Here is a 26,391-nt window from a genome sequence, read left to right as displayed (position 1 = left end):
ATACTCAAAACATCCAAGTCAAGCGTTGAAAATCATTTGCACCAGCTTGGTTATGTTGATTGCTTTGATGTTTCGGTTCCACATAGGTTAAGCGAAAAAAATCTTCTTGACCGTATTTTCACAGGTGATTCTCTACTTATAATGAAAATGTTTCATTTTTAAAACAAATTGTGACAGGCAACAAAAAGTGGATACTGTACAACAGGGTGGAATGGAAGAGATTGTGGGGCAAGTGAAATGAACCACCACCAACCACACCAAAGGCCGCTTCATCCAAAGAAAGTGATGTTGTATATATGGTGGGATTGGAAGGGAGTCCTCTACCATGAGCTCCTTCCGGAAAACCAAACGATTAATTCCAACAAGTACTGCTCCCAATTAGACCAACTGAAAGCAGCACTTGACGAAAAGTGTCCAGAATTAGTCAACAGAAAACGCGTAATCTTCCATCAGGATAATGCAAGACCTCATGTTTCTTTGATGACCAGGCAAAAACTGTTACAGCTTGGCTGGGAAGTTCTGATTCATCTGCCATATTCACCAGACATTGTACCTTCGGATTTCCATTTATTAAGGTCTTTACAAAATTATATTAATGGAAAAAATCTCAATTCCCTGGAAGACTGTAAAAGGCACATGGGACAGTTCTTTGCTCAAAAAGATAAAAAGTTTTGGGAAGATGGAATTATGAAGTTGCCTGAAAAATGGCAGAAGGTAGTGGAGCAAAAGGGTGAATACGTTGTTCAATAAAGTTCTTGGTGAAAATGAAAAATGTGTCTTTTATTTTTACTTAATAACCAAAGGCACTTTTTGGCCAACCCAATACTTACATGGGAAGAGGGACAGAGGATTTCACCTGAACTAAGAGGTATGGAACTATGAAAAGGTGTAACACAGGGTGAGTTCTGGGTGGTCAGCAAAGCTTTTCTGAAGAAATGGGTTGGAAATGAGGTGCAAAGGTTGAAGAGGCATTAGACTGTCCTAAGTAGTGACAACAGCAGCAAAGGTCCTTCAGTAGGAGGAATTCTGTCACACTGAAAGAACCATAAAGTCAATGTATTTGGTGTATGGCGAGCAAAGGAGAGATACAGGCTGAGGAAGGAAACAAGCGACAGAACACGTAGGGCTGTGAGCAGCCCCATTTCAGGACCCTGGTCACAATGCGAAGCCACTGAAACATCTTCATTTAGGCATCCAGAGTCTGGTAATAGATGGATGTAGGGGAGACAGACGGAGAGGTGTCGAGAGGGATCAATGTTTCTGGACTGCACAACTGGAGCGGGATCAAGACTTGGGAGAATCACACGGGACAGAAAATGTTCAGCTGCTAACTTGCAGCCCTTCTAAAGACACTAGAATGGTTAGGAACACTAAACACCAAAACTTCTGAAAGGGAAATCTGCTGTTAAAAAAAAAAAGTCTATAGAGTACCTCAGCACGCAGGCCATCCGAAGTAAATACGTGGGTAACAGTCATTTCATTCTTCGTCAGGGTCCCAGTTTTATCTGAACAAATCACATTACAGCAGCCTAAAGAATAAATCACTACAAGTCACCAAGAGTCAGGGAAAAATGCAAGTTCACATTAAAAACAAATCAAAGACTCTGGAAGCCTGCCCTGCTTCTATGAAATTTTGTACAAATCAAGCTCATGGATAATTTTAGGTTGTTTTCTCTCCTGTGCTTACTTCATCATGAGGTATGAACAGTTTTAATTAGATACTGATAAATGCTGACTTTTTCTTTATTTCCAGTTGAATTTCTACAAAGCTACCTGATAACAGCTTTATGTAGTGACTTTTCATGTAGTGAAAACTAGTGACATTTTCTAGAAAGTTTCAAGGTTACCTTAATATAAACCCATATAATATAAACCCATATAATTTTTTCAGCCATTATTTTAAGGAATTTTTGCCTTCTCAATATTAAAATGCGAACTAGAAGTTAAATTCAACATTTCTGAATTCCTAAATAAAAAGAAGTTTCATAACATACATAAAGTTACCACAATTTTCATATCACACATAAAATTGTTACAGCAATATAATTACTGTATGCTTACTGTTCTTAATAAATGCAACTCAAGAATGACATTTTAGGATCTATAATTATCAATTATCTTCCTTGAGATGTCAAAAGAAAACATTTCTCTGTCACTCTATGGTTTCATTTGTTACTTTTTTTTTTTTTACATGATTTAAGCATTAGAACAGTCCATGATGCAGAAAGATTTAAAGCTCCCCGACCCAAGTAATATGAATTTTTAATGACCTTTTTTGGTTGTTAAAACCATACTCAACATTGCGACAAGCCAGACACCACCATGTAAACCTCTAAGACAGGGGTCCCCAACCCCTAGGCCACAGACCAGTACCGGCCCAGGGCCTGTTAAGAACGGGGCCACACAGCAGGAGGTGAGCAGTGGGTGAACGAGCGAAGCTTCATCTGCTGCTCTTCATCACTTCCCATCGCTTGCGTTACCGCCTGAACCACCACCAACCTCCCCCTGTCTGTGGAAAAACTGTCTTTCGTGAAACTGGTCCCTGGTGCCAAAAAGGCTGGGGACTGCTCTAAGACAAAAGCTGTAAAACCCAAAGACCCCTGTTGATGTAAACTATCATGTCAATGAATAAGCATGCTCTAACCAGAGACTTACCCAGAGTTTCAACAATAGGTAGTTTTTTCACAATGGCCCTTTTCTTCACCATTCTCATAACACCAAGGGCTAGAGTCACTGTGACCACAATGGGAAGACCTTCAGGAATTGCTGCTACAGCCAAACTGTAACCAGTAAAGATATAGCATTGAAGTATAAATTCAGTAGTACCCATAGCAATAATTTCAATTGGCTGTTACTTAAAGCAGAGGTTAAAAATGTAAAATTGTTGTTGTCAAACCCAAAAAAGGTCTCAAAATGAGGGAAAACTGATTAACATTTATTGGACACCTACTAGCTACCAGGTTAAGCACAGTGGTTAAAGAATATAGGTTCTGACATCAGACTGCCTAGATTTGTACCCCCAGCTTCAATTTTCACCTGTGTGACCTCAAGCTATTATGCCTCCACCTCTGTAGTTTAGTTTCTCATCTATAAATATAGATAATAACAGGTGTTCAGACAAAAACTTGTACATGAATGTTCATAGCAGCATTATTCACAATAGCCAAAAGATGGAAAGAGCCCAAATTTTCATCAACTGATGAATGGGAAACTGTGGTGTGCCCATACAAGGGAGTACTATTCAGCCATAAAAAAGAATGAAGTACTGATTCATGCTACGAATGGAAAACCCTTGAAAACATCATGCTAACTGAAAGCAGCAGAACACATGTTGCATGATTTCACTTATATGAGATATCAAGAATAAGCAGATCCAAAGAGACAAAAAGCAGTTTAGTGGTCGCCAGATGGTAGGGAGAGGGAAGAATGGGGAATGACTGAAAATGGGCCCAGGGTTTTCTTTTGGGGGTGATGAGAAAGTTCTGACACTAGATGGTGGTGATGGTGGTAACATTATGAATGTATTTAACTTCACTGAACTGTATACTTTAAAATGGAAAATTTTATGGTATGTGCATTTTATCACAACAAAAAAAATAATTACTTCACTATTTCCCTTCGTAATACTAAAAAAGAAAAACCACCTCAAATTAAATCTCTACTTTTGTCCCATTCCATATCTCCTGATTCTGCTACAGATAAGGACAGGTGCATGCCTATCCTTCATTCTAACAATGCTCCCTGAACTCCCTCTACTGCCCAGTTTCTACAATATAATCTAGATCCAATGGACCTTTACATTTAAATCATTTTAGAAATGATTTACAGAGGAATAAAATGGATTGTGAAAAACTTCAATAGAAATTTTCATTTGAATTTTAACCCCAAACTATATTCCTGGATTTGAAAGTATATATATCTGAATGGACAACGCCCTTTGAATGCAACTGCTCAACTGTCATGAATAAATGTGGAACATATTCACCTTTTAAAACAGTGATTTCAAATTCAAAAACCATTTCTAACAAGTTTTAGCTTTATCAATTCTGGTTCTTCTTTTTGCATTTGTCTCTTCAAAATGCAACACTTCTGGAAATGTTAATGGTCCATAACTTTGAGGACAGTCATCTTCTCAGTAATACAATACTGCATGACAAATTCCTTGCTGTAGAATGACTAACTATAAGAGAATGCCTGTCCTTCCCCTTTCATCCTTAAAAATAAACAGTTCAGGGAATTCCCTGGCAGTCCACTGGTTAGGACTCAGCACTTTCACTGCCAAAGGCCAGGGTTCAGTCCCTGGTCAGGGAACTAAGATCCCACAAGCCATACAGCACAGGCAAAAAAATAAAAATAAAAACCCAGTTCACTCATTAAAATTCAGGAGTTTGAGAAAATCTAGAGTACCATCATCCAAGCATTCAGTGTTGAGATTACACTTATATGATTCAATTTCACCTTCATCATTAGAGCCTACAGTGGTTGTCTCTTTGCAGTCATCTTCTGGTTTGTCTAATAATTATGAAAATTCTTCTGTCAATTCTTCTTTGCCATTATGGTAAAAAAATTAAAAATTCTGAATTTCTCAATTTTGTTTAATGAATGCAAAAAAATAAACAAAAAAAAAGACTACCAAGATTTTGTCTCCAGACTTTTCTTACACCTTTTGAAATGATAATGTAATGCTTTGGGCAACATAATAAGAAAATTAAAGGATAACAGAATAATAATGATTTATTTATTATTAGAGTAGCCTTATAAGCTACTTATCCTTCTGCTTTCTCATTGTTTTACTCATTTTTAGCACAGTTGGAAATAATTGTTAAAATACTTGCTAGGGGAATAAAACAGCCAAGATGTTTCAACACGCAGGAAAAATAAGTTCACTAAAGATCCCACATGTATTTTAGCACATATAAATGTACAGTAGACCCATATGGTTATTGCAAAATAGAATGAGCTTTATTTTATTTAAAAATTCCTAAATGTTTGGTCCTTTGGAAGATCCTGAGGTAGGAATAAAAGTCATGAGGTATTAATCTTCACAAATAGTCAGAACTGCTCCAAAAAAAAATACTCAAAAACGTGAGTCCAATAGATAATAATATGCCAATGGTTAATAAAATTCAAGCCCCATTTTAAATTCATTTCATATTTAACCCAAGGCTCCTTTACACATATTTAAGCCAAGAGTTTCAAGTTGTATTTTTGCTCCTCCAAGGAAAAACTATAGTCCTTCACTGTATCACAAATATCTTTTAACTTCTTATTCATCCTACTTATTCCTTGTACTCCACTTGACTTTTTTTTTAATCCATTGGTTTTTATTCTGAAACTTGAACTATTACTTGCTAGGCCTATTACAGAGCTGTCATCCAGGATTTCTTTTCGTTAGAGGACTAGATGAGTTCCACTTTTTCTTACACCCTACACAACATCATCTTCCTTTCTTTCACCCTTGTTTTGCTGGAATTCATACAAGAATAGGTAAGGGATAAATTTTTTGATTACTTGCTTATCCATTTGTAATTACCTAAATTGATACTTTGGCTAGACCTAGATTTATAGATTTAAAATCATTTCCCCCCATACTTTAATTGTACTGCCCCACTGTCTTCTAATTTAATCCAATGTTGCTGTGGATGAAGGTGTAATAAAATCCTTTTTCCCTTCTGTATTTGGTTAAATAAATCTCTAGCTCTGCTCCCTTAGTGACGACAGTATAGCAACTATGTTGCTAGGCAACACTGCCTATGATAAAAGGATCTCCTGACCGATAAATTATCCATGGACTGGGAGAATTATAATTATCTTACAGGAAGCTACAGCTTTGGGTTTCCTGAGTGTGGTGACTCTCATAACTGGGCACGTTTCTTGCAGGCATCCTGGAAAGTGTACGTTTCCAGAGATGCTGGCTCCTGTGGATTATGAGGTATTTTAACCCAGGACAGCTCCTGCCCTTACATGGTCACCTCATCTGCTTGTACCTAAGCTGAACTGCTACAGGGACTGCTGTAGCAACTCTCTCAGAAGAGGACGTTGCCCTGTGGTGCTCAGGACACAGGTACCGAGTATGACCTATGAAAGTCTCGTGAGTTGAAAATCTTAGTAGAGCCTAAAAAGACCCTGTGGTGGAAACTGTAGTTGCTAATGAGAAGTATGATACCAGTCTAATTTTCCTTCCTGTACAGATGACCTGACCTGTTTTCTTTAGTCTCACAATGATGTATCTGGGTTGGAGTTTTTTTTGTCCTGCTTGGCATTTGGAGAATCCTTTCAATCTATAAAGATTCATGTCTTGCTTCATTTCTTATATAATTTCTTCTTACCTCTTTTTAAATCTTCTATTACTTAGATATGGCATTTACTGAATTATTCTTTGTCACTTTTATCTCATTCTCTGTTTTAGACTTTTTACTCTATTTTTGGGGAGACCACTTCGACTTTATATCATAGCCTTTAAACTGAATCTTTAATTTCAGCAATCATAACCTTAATATCTTAAAAAAATATATTTTGGTTCTGTGATCCTTTTCTACAGCAATCTGTCTATCATGAATGCAGTTTCTTCACAAATCTCTGAAAATATGAAGGCTTTCTGTTTATTTTTAATTTTTCATCAATTCTTGCATATTTGGTTTTCCTCTGAGATGGATTATTCAATTTCTGTATTGTGGTCTTTCTCTCTCATGCTCCTAGTTTTCGGTTTGGCAATCCTTAATTGTCTATATAAGTATAAAAAAGCAATATTGGATTGATAATACCAGACATGTAGTGTGGGGTTTCTCCACTGCATATACATAGGTTTTCATTTTCCTGGAGCTCATTTCAACATATGAATTCTGAACTATTTAAGTAGAGTTGATATACTCTTATGTGCTCGTATAATACCTCCATAATGGAACATAAGCTATGACTAACAAAGAAATAAGAGCGGCAAAAGAGACTTCAAATTATAAACAAACTATCAGAACTTACCTTACACTAATAGTAAACATTTCCAGGATATCTTTTCCTAGTAACCAGCCAACCAACATGATGATACCTGTAACAGAATCAAACAGCTATTTTTCCCTTTTATATAAAATCACCTGGGCATAGAAGGGATAGAACAGAAAGTTGAGGGCAGCAAAAGTCCCTTGATATAAAAGGGAAAGTTTATCAGATCACAATTATAAGATTTTACAAGAATCCATTAAGCAGGTGAGATTAAATTAAGCTTAAGGTTAAAACTGTGTATGCATGCACACACCTAGTTTTACCTTTTGTTGCCACTGCTGCCACCCATCCCTTAAAGTAATAATATCTGAGAGTTCCCAATATAAGAGGGGGAAAAAAAGAAGGCAGCATATACATATAGGTTTTCTCTTAACTATGAGGTTCGCAAAAATAAACCCTGGAACTTTACTTCTCATAACTCAATATCCAGACACTGCACATTAAGTTTGTACTACAAACCAAGGAGTACTTAGGACTTGGCTCAACGAATGATATAAGACATTGTAAGACAGTCAAAACTGCAATTAACATTTAAAAATTACGACCTTTACAGTGTTTAAAAGTTAAAAACGAATTAACATAAACCAAACAGCTGATTCTTTACTCTCTTCTTTAATCTTTATCTTTGAAAAGAAGGGGGGGCGCAAGGGATGTACCACTGGTTTTGTGAGGAAAAACACTGTATCAGAGTTTTAATAAAATAACTTCGAGACTGTATTCTAGATCAATATGGATATTGAAAACAAGGTTTTCTTCATCTTTCTGCAACTACAAAATAATGATCCAGATCCCATCCCAAATACTATCCTGATAAAAGAAATCTGTCCAGTGAATTATACCAGAGTCCAGCAAACTATACAGTCTATGGCCCTCTTACGTGTTTTTGTAAATAGTTTGTTGGAACACAGCCACACCCATTGTTTGTAAATTGTCTGTGGTTGCTTTTGTGCTGATGGCAAAGTTGAGTATTTCCAACACAGAACGTACGAACCAAAGGCTGAAACATTTACTATCTGGTGCTTTACCAAAAAGTCTGCTGACCCTTGATTTTGATCTTGATCCTTCTCCTATTCCATATACTATCCTAACAAGAAAAATTATGTCCAATGCATTTAAAACCAGGTAACCATAAAGTTGAAAAATTTTTATCACTAAATTTGACGTGGTTTAATGATACAATGTTAATATAAACTGGAAAGATTTAATTGGTTAAATTGCCCTTCAATTTACCAAATTCACTACAAATTCTAAAAAATAAACAGCAATAACCAAATGAAGGGAGCTATGAGAACATACACACCATTTAAACAAAAAGAATGAAATACCTTCCCAGCTTCTACTTTATGTTTATGATAATGAGAAATGGATCAAGAGGATTAATATTTAAGAAGTTATTTCACTGAAACTGTACAGCAGAAATGTTGTCTTAAAATTGCATTGTTATCTTAAAAGCTAGCAAGAAAAATTAAAATAACATATGGAAGAATTAAACAGAGAAGGACTCTCTCACAGAGTTCATCCATGCATCTTTCCGCATGTGCTCTGCTTTTCCAAAAAACATTTTACTTTTCTCTTTAAAAAAAAAGAAAGAAAGAAACAGAGAAAAGACTCCAAAATTGATGTGTTTAATGTTATGATAAAGATGTTGTGTCAACTCAGTGAATTAAGAATGGACTATGGAATTGATGGTACTAGGATAATTAACTTTTGAGTAACAAAGTAATAACTCTACCTTAAGTCTTATACTAAAATAAATTCTAAATAAAATAGAAAAATTAAGTGTCAAAAGTAAAAACTAAAGTAGTATAGTGATGTTTAAATAACTATAAACAAAAAAACATTCTCCCATATGGGGTTGGGGGAGCCTTTATGAATAGAACACAGACAGAAACTTAACTGCACTAATCATCAACAGGAGGGTGATAAGAATCTCAGGCAAGAGATTGTTTCATTACACACATCTCTCCCCTCCCTACCAAGTTTATTATACAGCCCTCAAAAGCAATTTAAAAATCAGGAGAAAAAAATACTTGTAACTTAAACAACAAAAGGATTAATATCCTAATTATACAAAGAGCTGTGACCAATCTAAGACTTATACCACAAAAGAAGAGGGACAAAAGAAATAAACCAGCAGGTCATAAAATAAAAAGGACTAACATACATATGACAAAGTGTTCTGTTTCTTGAATAATGAATTTTGAAATAAAATAATGAGAAGACTTTTCTTCACCTATTAAGTTAGTGACAAAAAAGCTGGCAAGGGTGCTGGAAGAGAGACTTTTATCTTGTTGATGGAGGATATTATTTGGCAATATGAAACAAAAGCCTTTAAAAACATGCCAAAAATTTTTAAATCACACAGATACTCTTTGACCCAATAATTTCACTTTCAGGAATTTATCCTAAGGAAATGAGAGGTGTTTATAATAAGATATCTGCACTGAAGAATCACTTACACAATTTTTTAAAACTTTAAAAACCTACACAAACGTCTAAAAGAGCACTGGCTTTTTATATATGTATACACACACATATTCACACAATGGAATACTATACAACCTTTAAATTTGTTTTAGAAGAGTAGTCATAACACAATACTATCATATTTTATTGAAGACTAGAAAGACAAATACTAAAATGTTTATAGAAATGCTCTTTGATTACAGGAATTACAGAGTTCTATTTTATCTTTGTAGCAAAGGACAACAGCTGGGGATTAGTTTTATAGTTTAAAAAAAAGTAATAGTAGCTGAATAAATGAATGAATGAATGGAATTTTTCTATGTATGGATCTAACCCCCCCTTCCCACTCAAAAAATAAACCTAAGTAAATATAGGAGATATACATACTCACTGTTCTCTTACCTATTATACCAAAGGAGTAAAAGGAAAGTTGTTTTCCTAAGAGGTCCATGCTCTTCTGCAGAGGGGTTTTTGGTGCCTTGACAAATTGGAGAAGAGTGTCATCACAATTACCCAATTACCTAAATTTAGTGAGCTTTACTAGGTGCCAGGGACTCTAAGTGTTTGACACACACATGCTCGTGCTTAACACACCCATGACATACACAACTCTCCCTTGAGGTAAGTTTTAGCTCCTTCACTGAGAAAACTGTGAGGCCTAGACTGTTAAAAACCCATTTATTTGAAAAGGCCCGTGCTCTCTATGCCTCTTTGAGGAAAAATCTATTCTCCCTAGCAGTTTCACCAGGACTTCATTATCATCAGCTGCCCCTCATTTTTCTACTCTTTCTCCTTACAAAGATGCTTGTAACCCAAGTCTTTTTACCCTGTTGGCTCCCTGATCTCTGGCGATCCCTTCACTCCCAAGCTTGGGACGGTTTTACACACTGCATCACATATGGGAGTCTTAGCAGGCTACCTGAGAAATCCAGATAATTTGAGAAGAAAATGATATTTGTAGAATGCAACTTATTTTTTAAATATAAGAAGATATTTTAAATGAGAGAACTAATCTTCAATATCCTTCAACAAGGGTATCTTCCAAGTCATTTCACTTTGCAATCTTTTTTTCTCCAGATACTTGGAATTATGTAAAGTTGGGAATTTTGGTAGAAGACATGTTCTAAAGTACAAATATACTATTTAGTAATCTTTAAATTTAATATGATAAAGCTAATTTCTAAAAATAATAAGCCTTATAAATAACTGGCTAAACCTTCTTCTCCTATGAACAATGAATAAACATCAGAATATTTCAAATATTAAAGTGTTAATTCAAACCCTTCCAATTACAGGCTTTCCACTTATGATTTTAAGCACAGACAACTGAGTAATATTCTGAATAAAATATTACTTCCAAAATTAACAAAATAATCCTCCAATATTCTCTTTTCCTCTACTTACAATGGAAAATATTTCGGGTTTGAAACTCAAACATCATTAACAAACTAAGTTTGTTACTTACTTCCTCTGCCTGCATCATTTTAAAAACCTCTCCAAATTCAGAATTTTCTCCTGTTCCAATGACAATACCCTAAAGGGAAAAACAAGAAAACATATTTACATTCAGATGGAATCAACCTCTCTCAACCAAAGAACAAAACCCCTTCATTCCCTTTCTCCAAAGCCACCCACAGTCAAGATGTCTGACATACGTATCCAAGGTTCCCTCAGCAAATTTACTTTTGATGTTACTACAGATCCTTGAAAACAAACATCTCATTAAACTTATTACTGACTCAATTCTGTGGCCCATTTTTTTGTCTATGTTAATATTTCTGAAATTTGAACCTTTCTTATACTCAGTAGAGACATTTAATGTAGTTTCCCTCTCAAATGCTACTGAATGATGCCTTTTACATTTGTGTAATATTAAAATCCAGGAAATAAAATATTTGAAATCAATCAGTAGGAGAGTGATATGTAGTCTGAATATTATAGCCAGTATCATATCAACTAAATTGAAATTTTATTTAACCAATGGTGAACATATCCACAAGCCAAAAAAAAAGAAAAGAACAGGTACTGAGGACTATGCTTTTACAGGATCCATTACCTGGTAAATGGCAGAACTATGGATGTATTATAACTCAGGGACACGGCTTCTCCTTAGCCTCACAAATATCTGCCAAGGATTAGGTTCAATTCTGCCATTTCTTCGCCATATATTTTTAAAAGCTCCACATAAAACTAGCCAAAAAAGAACTGAGGAAATGGTTGAAAACAAAGGAACTGCTATCTTGAAAACGAGAAAGAAAATTTACCTTTGCTTTGCCACATCTGACCAGTGTTCCCATGAAGGCAATGTTACTTCTTGATGCAAGATCTCCATTAGTGGCAGCCGGCTGAGGAGCTGTCACCTTAGAACAAGGTGTTGTCTCTCCTGTCAAGCTGGACTCATCAATGGAAAGATCCACAGCCTTGGGGAACATAAAGCACTCCAGTAAGTTCAAGTTTGAAGACTCTCTCTGCTAAACTTAACATCTAAGGAGTCTGTAACCATCACTCCTTCCACAAATATCCTCCCTTCTATAAATTAACCGAATCTTTTATCACATCCATTACTTTAAGACAGTAGACTGGAATAGGTACAACCATACTTAAAAACAAAGCTAGGGGGGGCTTCCCTGGTGGCGCAGTGGTTGAGAGTCCGCTTGCCGATGCAGGGGACACAGGTTCGTGCCCCGGTCCGGGAAGATCCCACACGCCGCAGAGCAGCTAGGCCCATGAGCCATGGCCACTGAGCCTGCTGCTCCGCAACGGGAGAGGTCACAGCAGTGAGAGGCCCGCGTACCGCAAAAAAAAAAAAAAAAGAAAGAAAGAAAAAGAAGCTAGGGACTTCCCTGGTGGCGCAGTGGTTAAGAATCTGTCTGACAATGCAAGGGACATGGGTTCAAGCCCTGGTCCGGGAAGATCTCATATGCCACGGAGCAACTAGGCCAGTGTGCCACAACTACTGAGGCTGTGCTCTAGAGCCCGTGAGCCACAACTACTGAAGCCCATGCGCCTAGAGCCTGTGCTCCGCAACAAGAGAAGCCACCTCAATGAGAAGCCTGTGCACCGCAAGAAGAGTAACCCCTCCCCCTCGCAGCAACTAGAGAAGGCCCGCACACAGCAACGAAGACCCGATGCAGCCAAAAAAAAAAAAGAAGCTAAATCAACAAAATCTACTACAAAGTAGACAGAACCATGAGACAAAATTAGCCTAAACCTCCAAATACAACTAGGGAAAAGGAGACACTAGCTGAGACAATCTTTATTTAGAGAAAACTCGACTCTCATGAGCTTTCTAAAATTATTTCCTAACTTTGCCATATCCTGAAGTCCTGAAAATGGGTTTGACAGATTTAAACCAACTATAACAGAAGAGAAATACGACTGAAAGATATAAAAGGTACTGAGAAATAAATAATTTCATCATTTTGGGTTTAATTTTCATGAAATTGTTCTTGCTATACATCCCTACATTTATTCTAAATTTATGTCAGCAAGAATCAAAAATGTATATAAATGTTTCCATGCAGATCATGAATATCATATCACCATCCAACTCTGCAATGGGTTCAATACTGAAGGCTGCACTCCTAACACAATTAAGAATTCACCTACCCAAGCATGAAAAAAAAAAATCATCATTTTATATGTGGAAAATACTGCAGATGTGACCTGGCTCTGTTTCTAAGTATGGCCCACAGAACAACAGTTCCAAGGATGTTAATAGGCATTGTGTATAGTGTTATAGATGGATGATCATTGATAAACCGACACACACATATATACACATACATACAAGGGAGGAGTACTCTGGTCAAGGAAGTTTCAGAAACACTGTGTTAAGAATTAAACAGCTCCCCCTACCATAGTGCTTCTCAAAACTTACAATGCACCAGCGTGAGGCACCTCAACAGGATTACAGATACAGCAGGGGTTGTGGAAGTGTGGTCTTAGCAGAACCAGCATCACCTCTAACACCTCAGAGCTTGTTAAGAAATTCACTGCCCTACCGCAAACAAGGAGGTGGGGAGAGTGAACCTAACAGACTGCAATTTACAAGCCCTCCAAGTAATTCTGATGTTGCACTCAGGTTTCAGAATCAACAGAAGAGTGTTTTCCAAACATCTTTGATCCATTTTATTCCAGAAGCTCTAGTTCAAGGATCATTAGGAGGCTCTTTGGGAAACTAGAAACTAGTTCATGATTTTACTCATTTTATAGGTTCATTCACTCACCTAAGCAACATTTACTGACTACCTTAACTATGTACCAGGCACTGGGTTAGATCCTAGAAAGAAAACAAGATAAGAAAATGAACCCAGAGCAGTTTAATGTGCAGTTTCACTGCTATTATAAACTGAGCTGGTGTTCTGAATTGGGCCTCCTGATTGACAATTCCTACTATGTACCAAGTACTCTAAATTTAAATCCTGTTTTTTCTTTTTTGTGGGGTGGGGAAGGGGAATAAATCTCATCTATTTAAATGGTTATTTTGTTATGACCATAAATACCTTAAAAAATCTCACAGAAAATAATTATTAAAAATTGAGTTCATGAATTCTTTCTCCCCATCTACATAATAAAACTTTTGATTTGATCAATGTCATTGATTCATTCACTTAAAAAGTATTTATTAATACTTATAATATGCCAGGTTCTGTACTATATCATACAGAGTGAGAATCAGCAGTAAACAAAGTTTACTGCTGCCCTCAACTTTTATTCTAATGGGAAATTGATTTGAAAAAATAAACAAGAGTGGATAATATAATGCTTGATAGTGAGGAAAAAAACATGGTAAGAATGGAGAGTGACATTTAGATAGAAAGAGAAGATCTCGCAAAAGCAGATGACCCTTTTGCAGAGCCCTGACTGGTGTGAGGGCCCCACGGTTGGGCCATAATCAGGGAGGAAGGATTCTAGGCAAAAGGAGCACAAAGTACAAAGCCTGTAGGGGCAGGAACATGCTAGGTGCGTTCCTGTGCTAGGCAGGCATATGACACTGCAAATATAATCAAGTTTATAACATTAGATCATAAAGTTTAAGAATGTTCAGGATAAAAATAAATTATATCATACAACTCCAGAGAGACCAAACTGTGTTAGCATTTCCTGAAAGTTTAATACCATGTAAATGTGATAGATTTTAGTATCAAAATAGGCTTATAAAAAGTATTCCTTAAAACACAGATCTGACAGTCTTTAGAAGTCTTTAGAAGGCTTCCCATTTTATATAATTATGTATGCAAAGATAAGCCAGGTAAATTTGCGTTCATTACTTCACCACAACTACAGATTCAAAAAAAGAACACCTGCCATGTTCAAAAGCAATGAATTTTTTTTATTAAAAGAACACAGTTATTTGACTCTTCTTCCCAAATTAATCTTAGGTCTATATAATTTTTCACACTAACACATTTATTACCAAGTAAGAAAAAAGTTAGATCTTTCTTCAAAGATGATGCTAATACTAAAAGCAGTCAGTTGACACTTCCTTGCTCACTATCTGCTAGGCACCATGCTACACACCTATACTAAGTTATCTACTAACAGCTACTTAGCTACTAGCAACTCCAATGAGGCAAGCACTAGTAGTATTATCCCTATTTTACAGACATACTGAAGGATTAAGTGCCTCACCCAACATCACACAGCTTATAAACTATGGAGACGAAACCCAAACGTTAACAAATTAACTCCTATTCTTCTAAATTACAAAAGTCAACAAATAGTTTATATTGTTTAGCAAGTTCCTCTTTAATGCTTGTTACAAAAATCAGAACTGCTTGTAATTTTCTAAGCTCTTAGTAAGAAAAACCTGCTAATATTTAAAAACAAATACTTGTATACAAGCTATAGAACTCCTTTCTCTGTGAGAAAGTTGAAATTTATGTTTTCCCACTGAAGAATTTTTACTTCAAATGTAAATCTTAAACAAGGATAAATACTAACATTAGGTGGTTGTCAAGGAATACAAATATAATCTGACTTTTTAAAAAGAGGGGGGAAGCATGGCTTTTATTGACTTTGTCAGGGACCCAGCTCTTCACTGTCAGCCTCAGCAGGGCAACAACCATTTAACAGTAAGAATTTTTGTTCAAATCAGGTTTTTCTACAGAAAACAGGCATGTAATTTTTTGTACAATAACAATCAGCCCTGTGTTAGTATACAAACTAATGTGGAAGGAAAGGGAGCTTTGTTTGGGTCCTTATCTTTTTTTCCTATATAATTATAAATCTGTTAAAATTAACAACACATTATTAATGAAATTTGTCTAAATCATACATTGTAGCATAGCTCTCAACTGTCCCTTGAACAAGACTATTTTCTAAGTGACAAGTTAGTTTCTCCTAATGGTGACTGCAAGTTTTCGCAGGAAGCAGTTTTGAGAGAGTAAGGGGAAGGAAGTCATTTCTAGGAAGGGTGGTACCTTAATAAAGTAGGCAAGCCTAATTATTACACTTTAACAAGTCACAATTTAATTCACCTGAGAAGAAAGACATTAGAGTCATTTATCCATTGCATTCATGAGAGAAAGGTTAGGATAAAATTAAGTCAAAGAATCAGCCAGCTCCATGCCTTCCATCCAAGTTTAAACATAAAACCTTCAGAAAAGCTGTTAATAAGGAAACTGATTATGTTTCTCTTCATTCTTCCTCAGGCACAATGGTGGAGGTGTAAATAATACACAACACAGTTCAAAAAGCAGAATGTAAATAAGAATCAAGATGCATACATAATCCCACAATCTGAATATTTAACACCTACAGAATTTAAATGGTTGAAAATAACTCACAGGATTATTCCTATAAAACATTAGGCAGAAATAAGGTAAATGCCAAAGTCACAAAGGTTTCCTGGAAAGCAAAAAGTGACTGCTTAAAAAAATTACAGTTAATATGGTACAATTGGTAACTACAAATAAGTTCATAAACTAAAGAACATCTTAGTATCCTGTATGCTGCTAGGTTAATCACCTCTAGTCCAGAATTAAAAGCAAATCAGAAATGGATTTCTTTCCCCAGAAATGAATCTTCCAAAATATTCATCTGCAACTGCCTGATCATGATAAAATTTCTTACTTATGCTCTCAAAAATTAAGATTCCTCTTACTGTTTATTCAAATGAAGGAAAATATAATTAAAAATTCTTCATGAGCTCTAGCTTATTAATCAAAGGCCAACTGACCAAGTGTTACATGAAATCAATTTTATCCCATGGTAAATGCTTGCAAACTTGACTTAAGAGTATGGATTCAGGGACTTCCCTGGTGGTGCAGGGGTTAAGAATCCGCCTGCCAATGCAGGGGACACAGATTCGACCCCTGGTCCAAGAAGATCCCACATGCCGCGGAGCAACTAAGCCCATGTGCCACAACTACTGAGCCTGCACTCTAGAGCTGCCCCCGAGCCACAACTACTGAGCCCGTGTGCCACAACTACTGAAGCCCGCACGCCTAGAGCCCATGCTCCACAAGAGAAGCCATTGCAATGAGAAGCCCGTGCACCGCAACAAAGAGTAGCCCCCCGCCCACCGCAACTAGAGAAAGCCCACGTGCAGCAACACAAAGTGTACATTCAGTGCTTCTTACTTAAAAAAAAAAAAAAAAGTACAGATTGAACTTGATCAAGTTGTCAATAATTTAAAGGCAAATATTTAAATTTGGTTAACAATGATTTATAGGATATTTCAGTAAGACTATTAAAAGGAACAAAATTTCAAAAGGGGACCTATTTTTGCAACAGTCCTTTCCTACTAATGTAAAATGATACTCTTAAAACAAAGACACTAAGTCTCACTTCTAACCCACCCATATTGTCTTTTTAAATTCTAGTGACTGAGGAAAAAAAGAGTTCTTTCTCATCAGCATTTTAAAATGAATAGCATTGCTCAGCTCACAATAGTTTTTAACCACTGAACTATAAAAATCAGACAACAAAACACTAAGCAGAGCTCCACTTATACAATCTTAGAGAACCAGCACTCCTATTGCTCTAAGTATGGAATGGTTTTCTCAGCTGTATGATACTATTAAAGAAAAATACATCTTTTCCAAAGTCAAACACAAGTGATTATATCAAATAGCTTTTAGTGAATATGAATGTTTCCACATCCCACAAATACAACATACACCTTTTCCAACATTCTAGTCAATTTCTTTCAACAGCTAATTTAAAATCTCTACTTCCTAAGATGTTTGCAAATTGCTTTTTTACAAGTATGTATATGTTTAATAATTCAGAAATTTAAAAGTGAAGTTTCAGTGATAAATCACAATAAGGAGGGAGCAACATACTGTAAATCAATTTATCAAATTTACCTGCCAAAAAAATACACTGAAGTCAATATAAAAACTTACAACTCAGGAGTAACATCACAGAAAATAGTGGAGCACGGCACTCAAACAACTGGTCCCTCCACTAAAAACTCATAAGCTGGCAAAAACTAACAGAATAAACTCTGGAATAAAAAAGCAAACAGAGAAATGCTTGAGAAGAAAAAGGCATTTTTATTTGCCTGTCTGCTACGCCCCATTCCCAAGAGAAGCAACAATAGCTGTGGGGATGGAAGCTTCTGTTCCTGGACCCTGCTCCTAAAATACTATAGTTGTGTGTTTTGACCTGTCTGGCAGTTCTCTGAAGGACTGGTGCAGAGGCTGACCTTTAATTCACATCCTGACTCCAGCTAGAGTAGCTTTCCAGGTATCTGCCAAAAGATTAAAGACATATACTAGCAGGCAAAGCACAGAACAGGGCAAGCAGCAGATACAACCAAAAGACTGAAAAGGAAGAGACTAAGGTGGAAGTTCTTTGAAGAAATAATGGCTTGGAAGGGCTACCACATATACCAGGGAAGACAAAGTGTAAAATGCATACCAATTTAAGCATTATAAGAGTCCTAGAAGAAAAAAAACTAGAAATGGGCAGAAAGAATATCTGAAGAAATATTGGATGAAAACTTCCCAAATTTAATGAAAGACAGGAATCTATACATCAAAGAAGACAAATACACTCCAAACAGGATAAACTCATAAACATCTACACTGAGAGATATTATAACCAAACTGCTGAAAGACAAAGACAGAATCTTGAAAACAGCAAGAGCAAAGCAACTTATCATGTACAAGGGATTCTCAATAAGATTAGCATCCCATTTCTTATCAGAAACCATGGCAGCTAGAAGCAGTAGAATAACATATTTAAAGTGCTTAAAAAAAAATCAAAGAGAATTCTATATCCAGCAAAACTATCTTTCAAAAATGAAAAATTAAGACATTCCCATTTAAACAAAAATTGGGTTTGAAAAAAAAAGTGGCAACTGTACCCTGTGTGTAGATCTTGAAGACAGTTTCAAAGAATGATATGGGCTAATAACACTAACACATGAGCCACAAAAGAAAGTATCAACAGAATTAATCATTCAGTACTCCAAGTGAAGGAAAATCTTGGTACATTTCAGGCAATATTTTGTGTTTAGTTAAAAACTTGTAGCTAAGAGGTAAAATATTTTCAACAGCCAAAAGAAATCCTCTTTTCCTCTGACTCTTACATTGTTTTCTCTTACAAAGAATTCTTTGTTCAAATTTTGATATAGACTTTACCTGGAACATTATGGAAAATATGTAGGTATGTATAGTCTATAAGATTGCTTCATCTAAAGTCACTGTCTGACCAATCCCTTGGCTGCCCCCAATTAACTAGCCAGAGGTCTCTCTTCTGAACTACTACTAAAAAATTAAAATAAAAATCCTAAGGGAAAAAACTGGAGAACATGCCCATAGCTCAATTCCTCTAAGTTTTACTATCCCAGCTCCACAAATAATTCTAAGGTTCCTATGCTGGTAAGCTTACTGCCACCAACACATATTCGCTCATTCCTTGGCCATGGAAAACTGACTCAGGCAAGAAAACCAAATACAGAAATCCTTAAGTTATCAATATTAATCTTCTTTAAAAAGGGTTTTACAAAAGATAGGCTCAGCCTGCTATGGACTGAATTCTGTCCCCCCAAAATTCATGCTGAAGCCCTAAACTCCAATGTAATGTGATGATAACTGGAGATAGGGTCTTGGGAGGTAATCAGAGTTAAAGAAGGTAATGTGGATGAGGCCCACATAATGGGATCAGTGGCTTTGTAAGAGGAAGAGGGATCACTCTCTCTACCATATGAAGACATAGCAAAAAGACTGCAAGACAAAAGAGCGCCCTCACCAACAACTCAATTCTGCCAGACCCTGACTGTGGACTTCCCAGCACCCAGAACCATAAGATATAAACATCTATTGTTTAAGCCACCCAGTCTATTGTATTTTATTACAGCAGCCTGAATTGACTTAAGACACAGCCAGAAAATACCAGATAAAAGTTATATAGCAGTGAGTCACTGAACTTGCTGACAAGATGCTACTACAGGCCCACGCAAGAATTACAGCCAAAGTCTGAACCACTGAAATTATGACAGGAACCCTAGAGTTGCAGCAATGACAATGCTGAAGTGACAACCTTGGCCACGGGCCATGTCCACACGAAAAGAACTATACTGCAAAAGTCCTACGCTTACTTTTTCCAAAGTGAAATCCATGTGCTTTATCTGTGAAAAATTAATAATAGCCCAAGGATAACTGAGGAGTCTTCTGTTTCCTTTATACTCTAACAAAGAGTTTGTTTCATGTAGGAACATCAAATAACCAGCTAGCCTTACATAATCATTCACCACAACCAAATTCAGCAAACAACACTCCAATAAGCCAATTTAATTACAAAAAGTTAGTAACCTGTGTCCAAAAGAGAATTTCACCTTATCAGCTTTCTTATGTCTTCGGTCAGTACATTTAAATCTAGAAGCGGCAGGAAAGGCTCAATTCTTTTAGGAATGTTGTCTCAATCTACTATCAAAGTAGTTGCAAAAACATGCCTCTGGTACCAGGTAGGGGAGAGAAGTGACAGAAGAAATTAAAGATGTTCAACTATATATGTAAAGTGGATTAACTGGAACAAAATCAACCTAAGCACAGCACTGCCAAATAAAACGTGCTGATGAAGTGTCTGAAAAGTTAACAAGTAGGGGGAAAACAATCAAAACTAATCAATTACTCCACAAAGCATACACTTCTAATTTTTACATCATCAAGCTTTAAAATGTCAAAAATCCCTCTTATTAAACTCACAGTAAGTCTTCGATATATATTTGCTGAATGGATAAAATATGTACTAATCCATATTCTGACAAGTATTTTTCTATATGAGAAATTAATTTCAATTATCTGAGATAATTCTCAATTAACCCTTATTTAAATGAAACCCTTAAATACTTTACTAAGTCAAATGGTGTTTTAAAGCTTCTGTGTCGTTATACTGCTCAAATTGTTCAAACAATGGGAAAATCATCTTCTAACTATCCCACTGAGGAGGTCTGCTTCTGAATTAGAAGAGAAGCACTCCATAATAAATGGTGACAAAAACTTCATGGATTCAAGTTAGGGTTCTTTGGGGGAGGGGAAGATGATTTATATCAAGTGACAGGCCTACTACATCTCTAAGGAAGAATAATTCAAGGTCTTATCATTAACCAAATATTAGGGATAGGAGGAAGGGACAAGAAGTGAGTAAAAAAGATACAAAAAGACCTACTAAGGGGAGAAAGAAGGTAATAAAGTAAAATTAACATTCCCAATACTTGCTGTATTGTGTTATTTGCACTCAACAATTAAAGCAATCTGATATCTTTCTAAGGATAAATTTTAAGTATTTGGAAGAAAGACCTTTCTTTATTTCAAGATTAAATGAAGCTTGTACTTATAACTCCAAATGTTCTTCAGGCTTTCCATAACCTCCACATGAGAATGCTCATGTTTTGGGACACACTAGGTATTCAAAGAATGTCAGCTCTGTACATGTCAATTCCAATAACAGATGAGACTGGCATTCTCATGGGCTATGAGGGCTTCTTATACTAGGTGCCTTACTCCATCCCTCCAACATATTCTACACACGGTGGCAGGATTAAACGTAACATCATTGCCAGCTAGGTATAACCTTCAAAGCTAAATCCCAACCAATAAAATCTGCAGTGGAGCTTCATATCCAAGGCCCCCTGATTCTACCATATGTTTTCTATCTTTAACATACTGCAGCTCTAATCACATACCAGAACACTCACAGGGATCTACATACAGCTGCTGCTGCATCTTTGTTCAGTACTACCCTTCGTTTATGACCACCAGAGCAATGTTGTCTGAGGCATGCTCATTTCACTCAAATCAGAAGTAACCTCTCCCTTCTCTAAATTTTCTACTCCATTCTTTGTAGTTCTCGTTCACTTACGCAGTTCTATCTTATCTTATGGTGATTTGTGTATACCAACAGTCTGCTCTCTGAGGGCAAGAGCTCTATCACACCATCTTTGTGTCTCCCACAATGCCTAACACTCATTTCCATAAAGATCTGCTGATTTACTACATGGATACCTCAAAAGACTCTATGGGAAAAACAGATATATTTTAAGGGAAAAAAAAATGTTTAGATATGTCACTGTTTTAAATTGCATTTGCTTTTTATATCACTTTGATAATCTCAGTGTTTTAAGTGAATATTTAATCCATTTACAATTAAAATAAGCACTAATACAGTGGGGTTCTATAGCTCTTCCTACTATTTGTTCTCTATTTGACCCATCTATTTATTCTATGTTCCTATTTCTGTTCCTTTCTTATTGTTTGCCTTCTTTTAGATTAGAAAAGTTGTTTCCTTTCTTTATTAAATTACTTATACATCTGTTACTATTCTTTAATTTTTTTATTTTTATTGAAGTATAGTTGATTTACAATGTTGTGTTAATTTCTGCTGTACAACAAAGCGATTCAGTTATACATATATATACATTATTTTTCCATATTGTTTTCCATTATAGTTTATTACAGGATACTGAATATAGTTCTCTGTGCTATACAGGACCCTGTTGTTTATCCATTCTATATATAATAGTTTGTGTCTTCTAACCCCAAACTCCCAGTCCATCCCTCCCCTACCCCCCACCCCCACCTTGGCAACCACAAGCCTTTTCTCTATGTCTGTGAGTCTGTTTCTGTTTTGTAGATAAGTTCATTTGTGTCCTATTTTAGATCCCACATATAAGTGATATCATATGATACTTGTCTTTTTCTTTCTGACTTACTCACTTAGCATGATAATCTCTAGGTCCATTGCTGCAAATGGCATTATTTCATTCTCCTTATGGCTGAGTAATATTCCATTGTATATATGTACCACATCTTCTTTAGCCATTCCTCTGTCAGTGGACATTTAGGTTGTTTCTATGTCTTGGCTATTGTAAATAGTGCTACTATGAACATAGAGGTGCATGTAACTTTTTGAATTAAGAGTTTTGTCTGGATATATTCTCTAGCCCCTTCTACCATGTGAGGACATAGCAAGAAGGCACCAGCTATGAACCAGAAAAAGGGTCTTCCCCAGGATGCGACCATGCTGGTGCCTTGATCCTGGACTTCCAGCCACCGGGACTGTGAGAAATACATTTATGTGTTATTTTGTTACAGCTGCTCAAACAGACTAAGACATCAAACTCACCTCAAACAAGCGCAAGTCAGCAGGAACTCTGTCCCCAACAGAAAGGCAAACTGTATCACCTGGAACCAAGTCTCGTGCAAGTGTATGTTCCAATTTTCCTTCACGCACACTGTAACATGAAACAGAAACAACCACAGAGGAAGAAAGCAAGCCAGGCCACTTATTTGAAGAAATTCCTTCCAGTAGGCTTGCTTGAGGGAAAATATATTGCATTATCACCACTTCTAAGGAGATAAGTCAAATACAGAAACCAAGAAAAGACTTACTCTTGTGCTCTTGATAATTAAGATGCTCAGATGAATTAAAAAAAAAAAAAACAACAAAGCACTGGAAAAGCTATCCAGTTGCTCAAATGTAAAATGCGAAAACTGTAGCAACCTTCTCAATCACCAGGGTCTGATTATACATCACTGCACCCACAACAGTGCTTGGCACATAGTCACACACAGAAAGTATCTGTTGAATAAATCCATGTCTCAAGAATCTCAAAATTAGAAGTAACAAAAGTTTTAATAGTACAACTTGCTATACTGAATAGGGCATGAATTTTTCATGTCAGATTAATGGTTTCTACCTTATGTTTAAACAAATATTGGGCCACAATGTACACTGTAATAGTCACATTTAATTTCTACTTTTAAGAGTAGAAATCCGTATCAGAAACAAGGATCATACCAATGGCATTCTGGTGGCATAAGTTTATTCAGTTCTTCAAGAGATTTTTCTGAACGATATTCCTATTAAAAAAAAAAATTAAGAAAAAATATTTATAAAGAAATGCAAATATGTACATTCTTAAGAACATATACTATGTTAGACTTAACTAAATATTGACCCCAATCATTATTTTAACATTTCTCCCAATTTTTATCTTTTTCTTTACTTGCATTTATATTCCTACCCATAAAAGCTTGTCCTTTATGTTAAATATATAGTAACCAATTTTTGATAATTAAGTATTCTCAATTTTTTATATATATATTTTTTTGGGGAGGGTGCTGGCACACCACGCAGTATGTGGGATCTTAGTTCCCCAACCAGGGATCGAACCCACGTCCCCTGCATTGCAAGTGCGAGTCTTAACCACTGGGCCACCAGGGAAGTCCCTCAATTTTCTATTTCAATATTCAGTGTGCAAACCTAAGGTCAAGTTACTTATAAGAAAGTGAAGAAAACTGATTAGTGTGTCCAAAAAGTAGTTTTCAGTCATTAAAAGTTAAGATCATTGAGCCTCATAATTAAAATAACTTTACTTTTAGTGTTTAATGACCAAGGAAGTCAAAGACAATTAACTGCAAACAACACTGGTGTTGAGGATTCAAGCCCAAGGCAAAGTTTGTGAAACAAATCTTCGTGGGAAGAACGTAAGTTAAACAAGGAGAGAGATGTGGCTGCCCTACCCTTTCCCATGACTGAATCACCTAGAAAGGGGAAATTCTCAGGGGCCCTAACTGTGAGGCTCCAGCCTTCCTCCAACCATACAATCACAGCTGAGAGTCAGAGACAACCTTCACCTCAGTAATGTGGGCTGTCTTGCTTCACACAACATCACTGCTATTTTTGTCTCATGTCTGCACTAAGTACACCAATCTTTTGATCTAAGGTTAAAAAGGGAGAAGAGGGCTTCCCTGGTGGCACAGTGGTTGAGGGTCCGCCTGCCGATGCAGGGGACACAGGTTCGTGCCCCGGTCCGGGAAGATCCCACATGCCGCGGAGCGGCTGGGTCCGTGAGCCGTGGCCGCTGAGCCTGCGCGTCCAGAGCCTGTGCTCCGCAACGGGAGAGGCCACGACAGTGAGAGGCCCGCGTACCGAAAAAAAAAAAAAAAAAAAAGGGAGAAGGGGTAGGGAGAGTAGTGGGAGTGAAAGTCGGGGGGTGTTTTGAAATGACTGCAGTGCTAGCACTAATCAAAACTGCACACCTATCACAAACGTTTTCAAATAGAAAACACAAAGCTGTATATGAATAACTTAGAACTAAATCTGTCTTTACTACTTAAGCAAGAGGAACAAATGTGAGAGTAAGGTAAATCTGTAAATATAAAAATCACAAGACACCCAGGGTAATATACAGCATAAGGAACATTACAATAATTCTGTATGGGGACAGACGGTTACTAGGCTTATGGTGATCATTTCATAATGCATGCAAATATCAAATCACTGTATACTGCACCTGAAACAATACTGCATCTCAACTATACTTCAATTTAAAAAAAAAATTACAAAGACACCCCTCCCCCAATCATACCAAGGATATTAAGGAATTTGGAAGTTTTAACCAAAAATTCCATAAAAGGCTAGAAAACACTCACTACTCCTAGATCCTAATAAATGACATAGAAGCTGCCCAATCTTTACCTCCCTCCTCAGACTTCTTAGCCTTTACTCACTACAACTACAAAGATACCTCTATATCAAAATGATCCTTCAACACAAACTTGACAGCCATCTCAAATGAACACCTAAAAGTTAAATTTTAAATTTATTGTAAGGTGGCATCAATATATGACTATACGAAACAATTAGCTATTTTTATGACTGCAAGGGTGTACAATGAGGATGGGAAATTGAGATTAGAAAGGGGGGAAGGCAGATGTAAATAATAAAAAGCATTCTCCTCCTAAAACACAGGTAAAAACACATATAAATAATGAACCTATCAAATGAACCTATCATAAAGATATTTGGCAGATGGTTTCAGCCACTACATTTAAGGTGTGTAACACACTATCTTTGTGTAAAAGTCCACACTCAGTACGTTAAAATAGAAATTTTGTGGGATTTTTTCTGAGAGTAGGGGCTATTACCAAGCTACTAATGTCTTCCATACAAAGTGATAATACTGTAAGAATACTTCTGAAGCAAGCCACTCCATACATCTGTAGCATTATTAAAGATGCAAAAGGGTTCCAGTTACTGGTCCAGTGCGGCGTACCACCCACATGACCAAATGAATAACTGTGTCCAATGAGGCTCAGCCTGGAATAACCTCTACTAAACTAACCCGCCACCTGCCCTAAGGCAACTTTTATCTGTTCTAAGCAAAAGTATTCCCTAGATACAGGATTCCTGATGGTGTACTAATGCAACTCACAAACTTGCTGCAGACAACCTGATTAAAACCGGCTTTTCTACACTGGGTGACTATAAAACAAATTACTAAATTAGAGATTACCACAGGAAAACTGGATGATGACAGGAAATACCCAAGGAATAAATCATAGATGTGGAAATAACCACAGCCACTTAAAATATAGTCTTAAGATTCAAATTAACATGAATTTCAAATGCCATATTAATTTTTCCCTAAACTAGAATAATTCTTCTAGTCTTATTAACCATGCT

At 36.4% G+C, this 26,391-nt stretch overlaps 1 protein-coding gene across 4 annotated transcripts in view; it reads right to left on the bottom strand.

Annotated features, from left to right (window-relative positions):
- Positions 1 to 26,391, bottom strand: part of ATP2C1 (ATPase secretory pathway Ca2+ transporting 1) — a 117,779-nt gene that overhangs the window by 31,414 nt on the left and 59,974 nt on the right. For all 4 annotated transcript variants that reach the window (XM_079922660.1, XM_079922663.1, XM_079922661.1 and 1 more), the window contains 8 exons: positions 23,722 to 23,783; positions 23,047 to 23,155; positions 11,730 to 11,885; positions 10,931 to 10,999; positions 9,868 to 9,943; positions 6,979 to 7,045; positions 2,656 to 2,780; positions 1,432 to 1,529 (listed from right to left, as the gene is read on the bottom strand). In XM_079922660.1, coding sequence (XP_079778786.1) covers positions 1,432 to 1,529; positions 2,656 to 2,780; positions 6,979 to 7,045; positions 9,868 to 9,943; positions 10,931 to 10,999; positions 11,730 to 11,885; positions 23,047 to 23,155; positions 23,722 to 23,783 — 762 coding nt within the window. The remainder of the gene's footprint in view (positions 1 to 1,431; positions 1,530 to 2,655; positions 2,781 to 6,978; positions 7,046 to 9,867; positions 9,944 to 10,930; positions 11,000 to 11,729; positions 11,886 to 23,046; positions 23,156 to 23,721; positions 23,784 to 26,391) is intronic.

The sequence above is a fragment of the Stenella coeruleoalba genome (assembly GCF_951394435.1).
Source record: "Stenella coeruleoalba genome assembly, chromosome: 5".
Classification (NCBI taxonomy): domain Eukaryota; kingdom Metazoa; phylum Chordata; class Mammalia; order Artiodactyla; family Delphinidae; genus Stenella; species Stenella coeruleoalba.
Note: the sequence above shows the minus strand (reverse complement) of the source record. Positions and strands in the feature narration are given on the sequence as shown.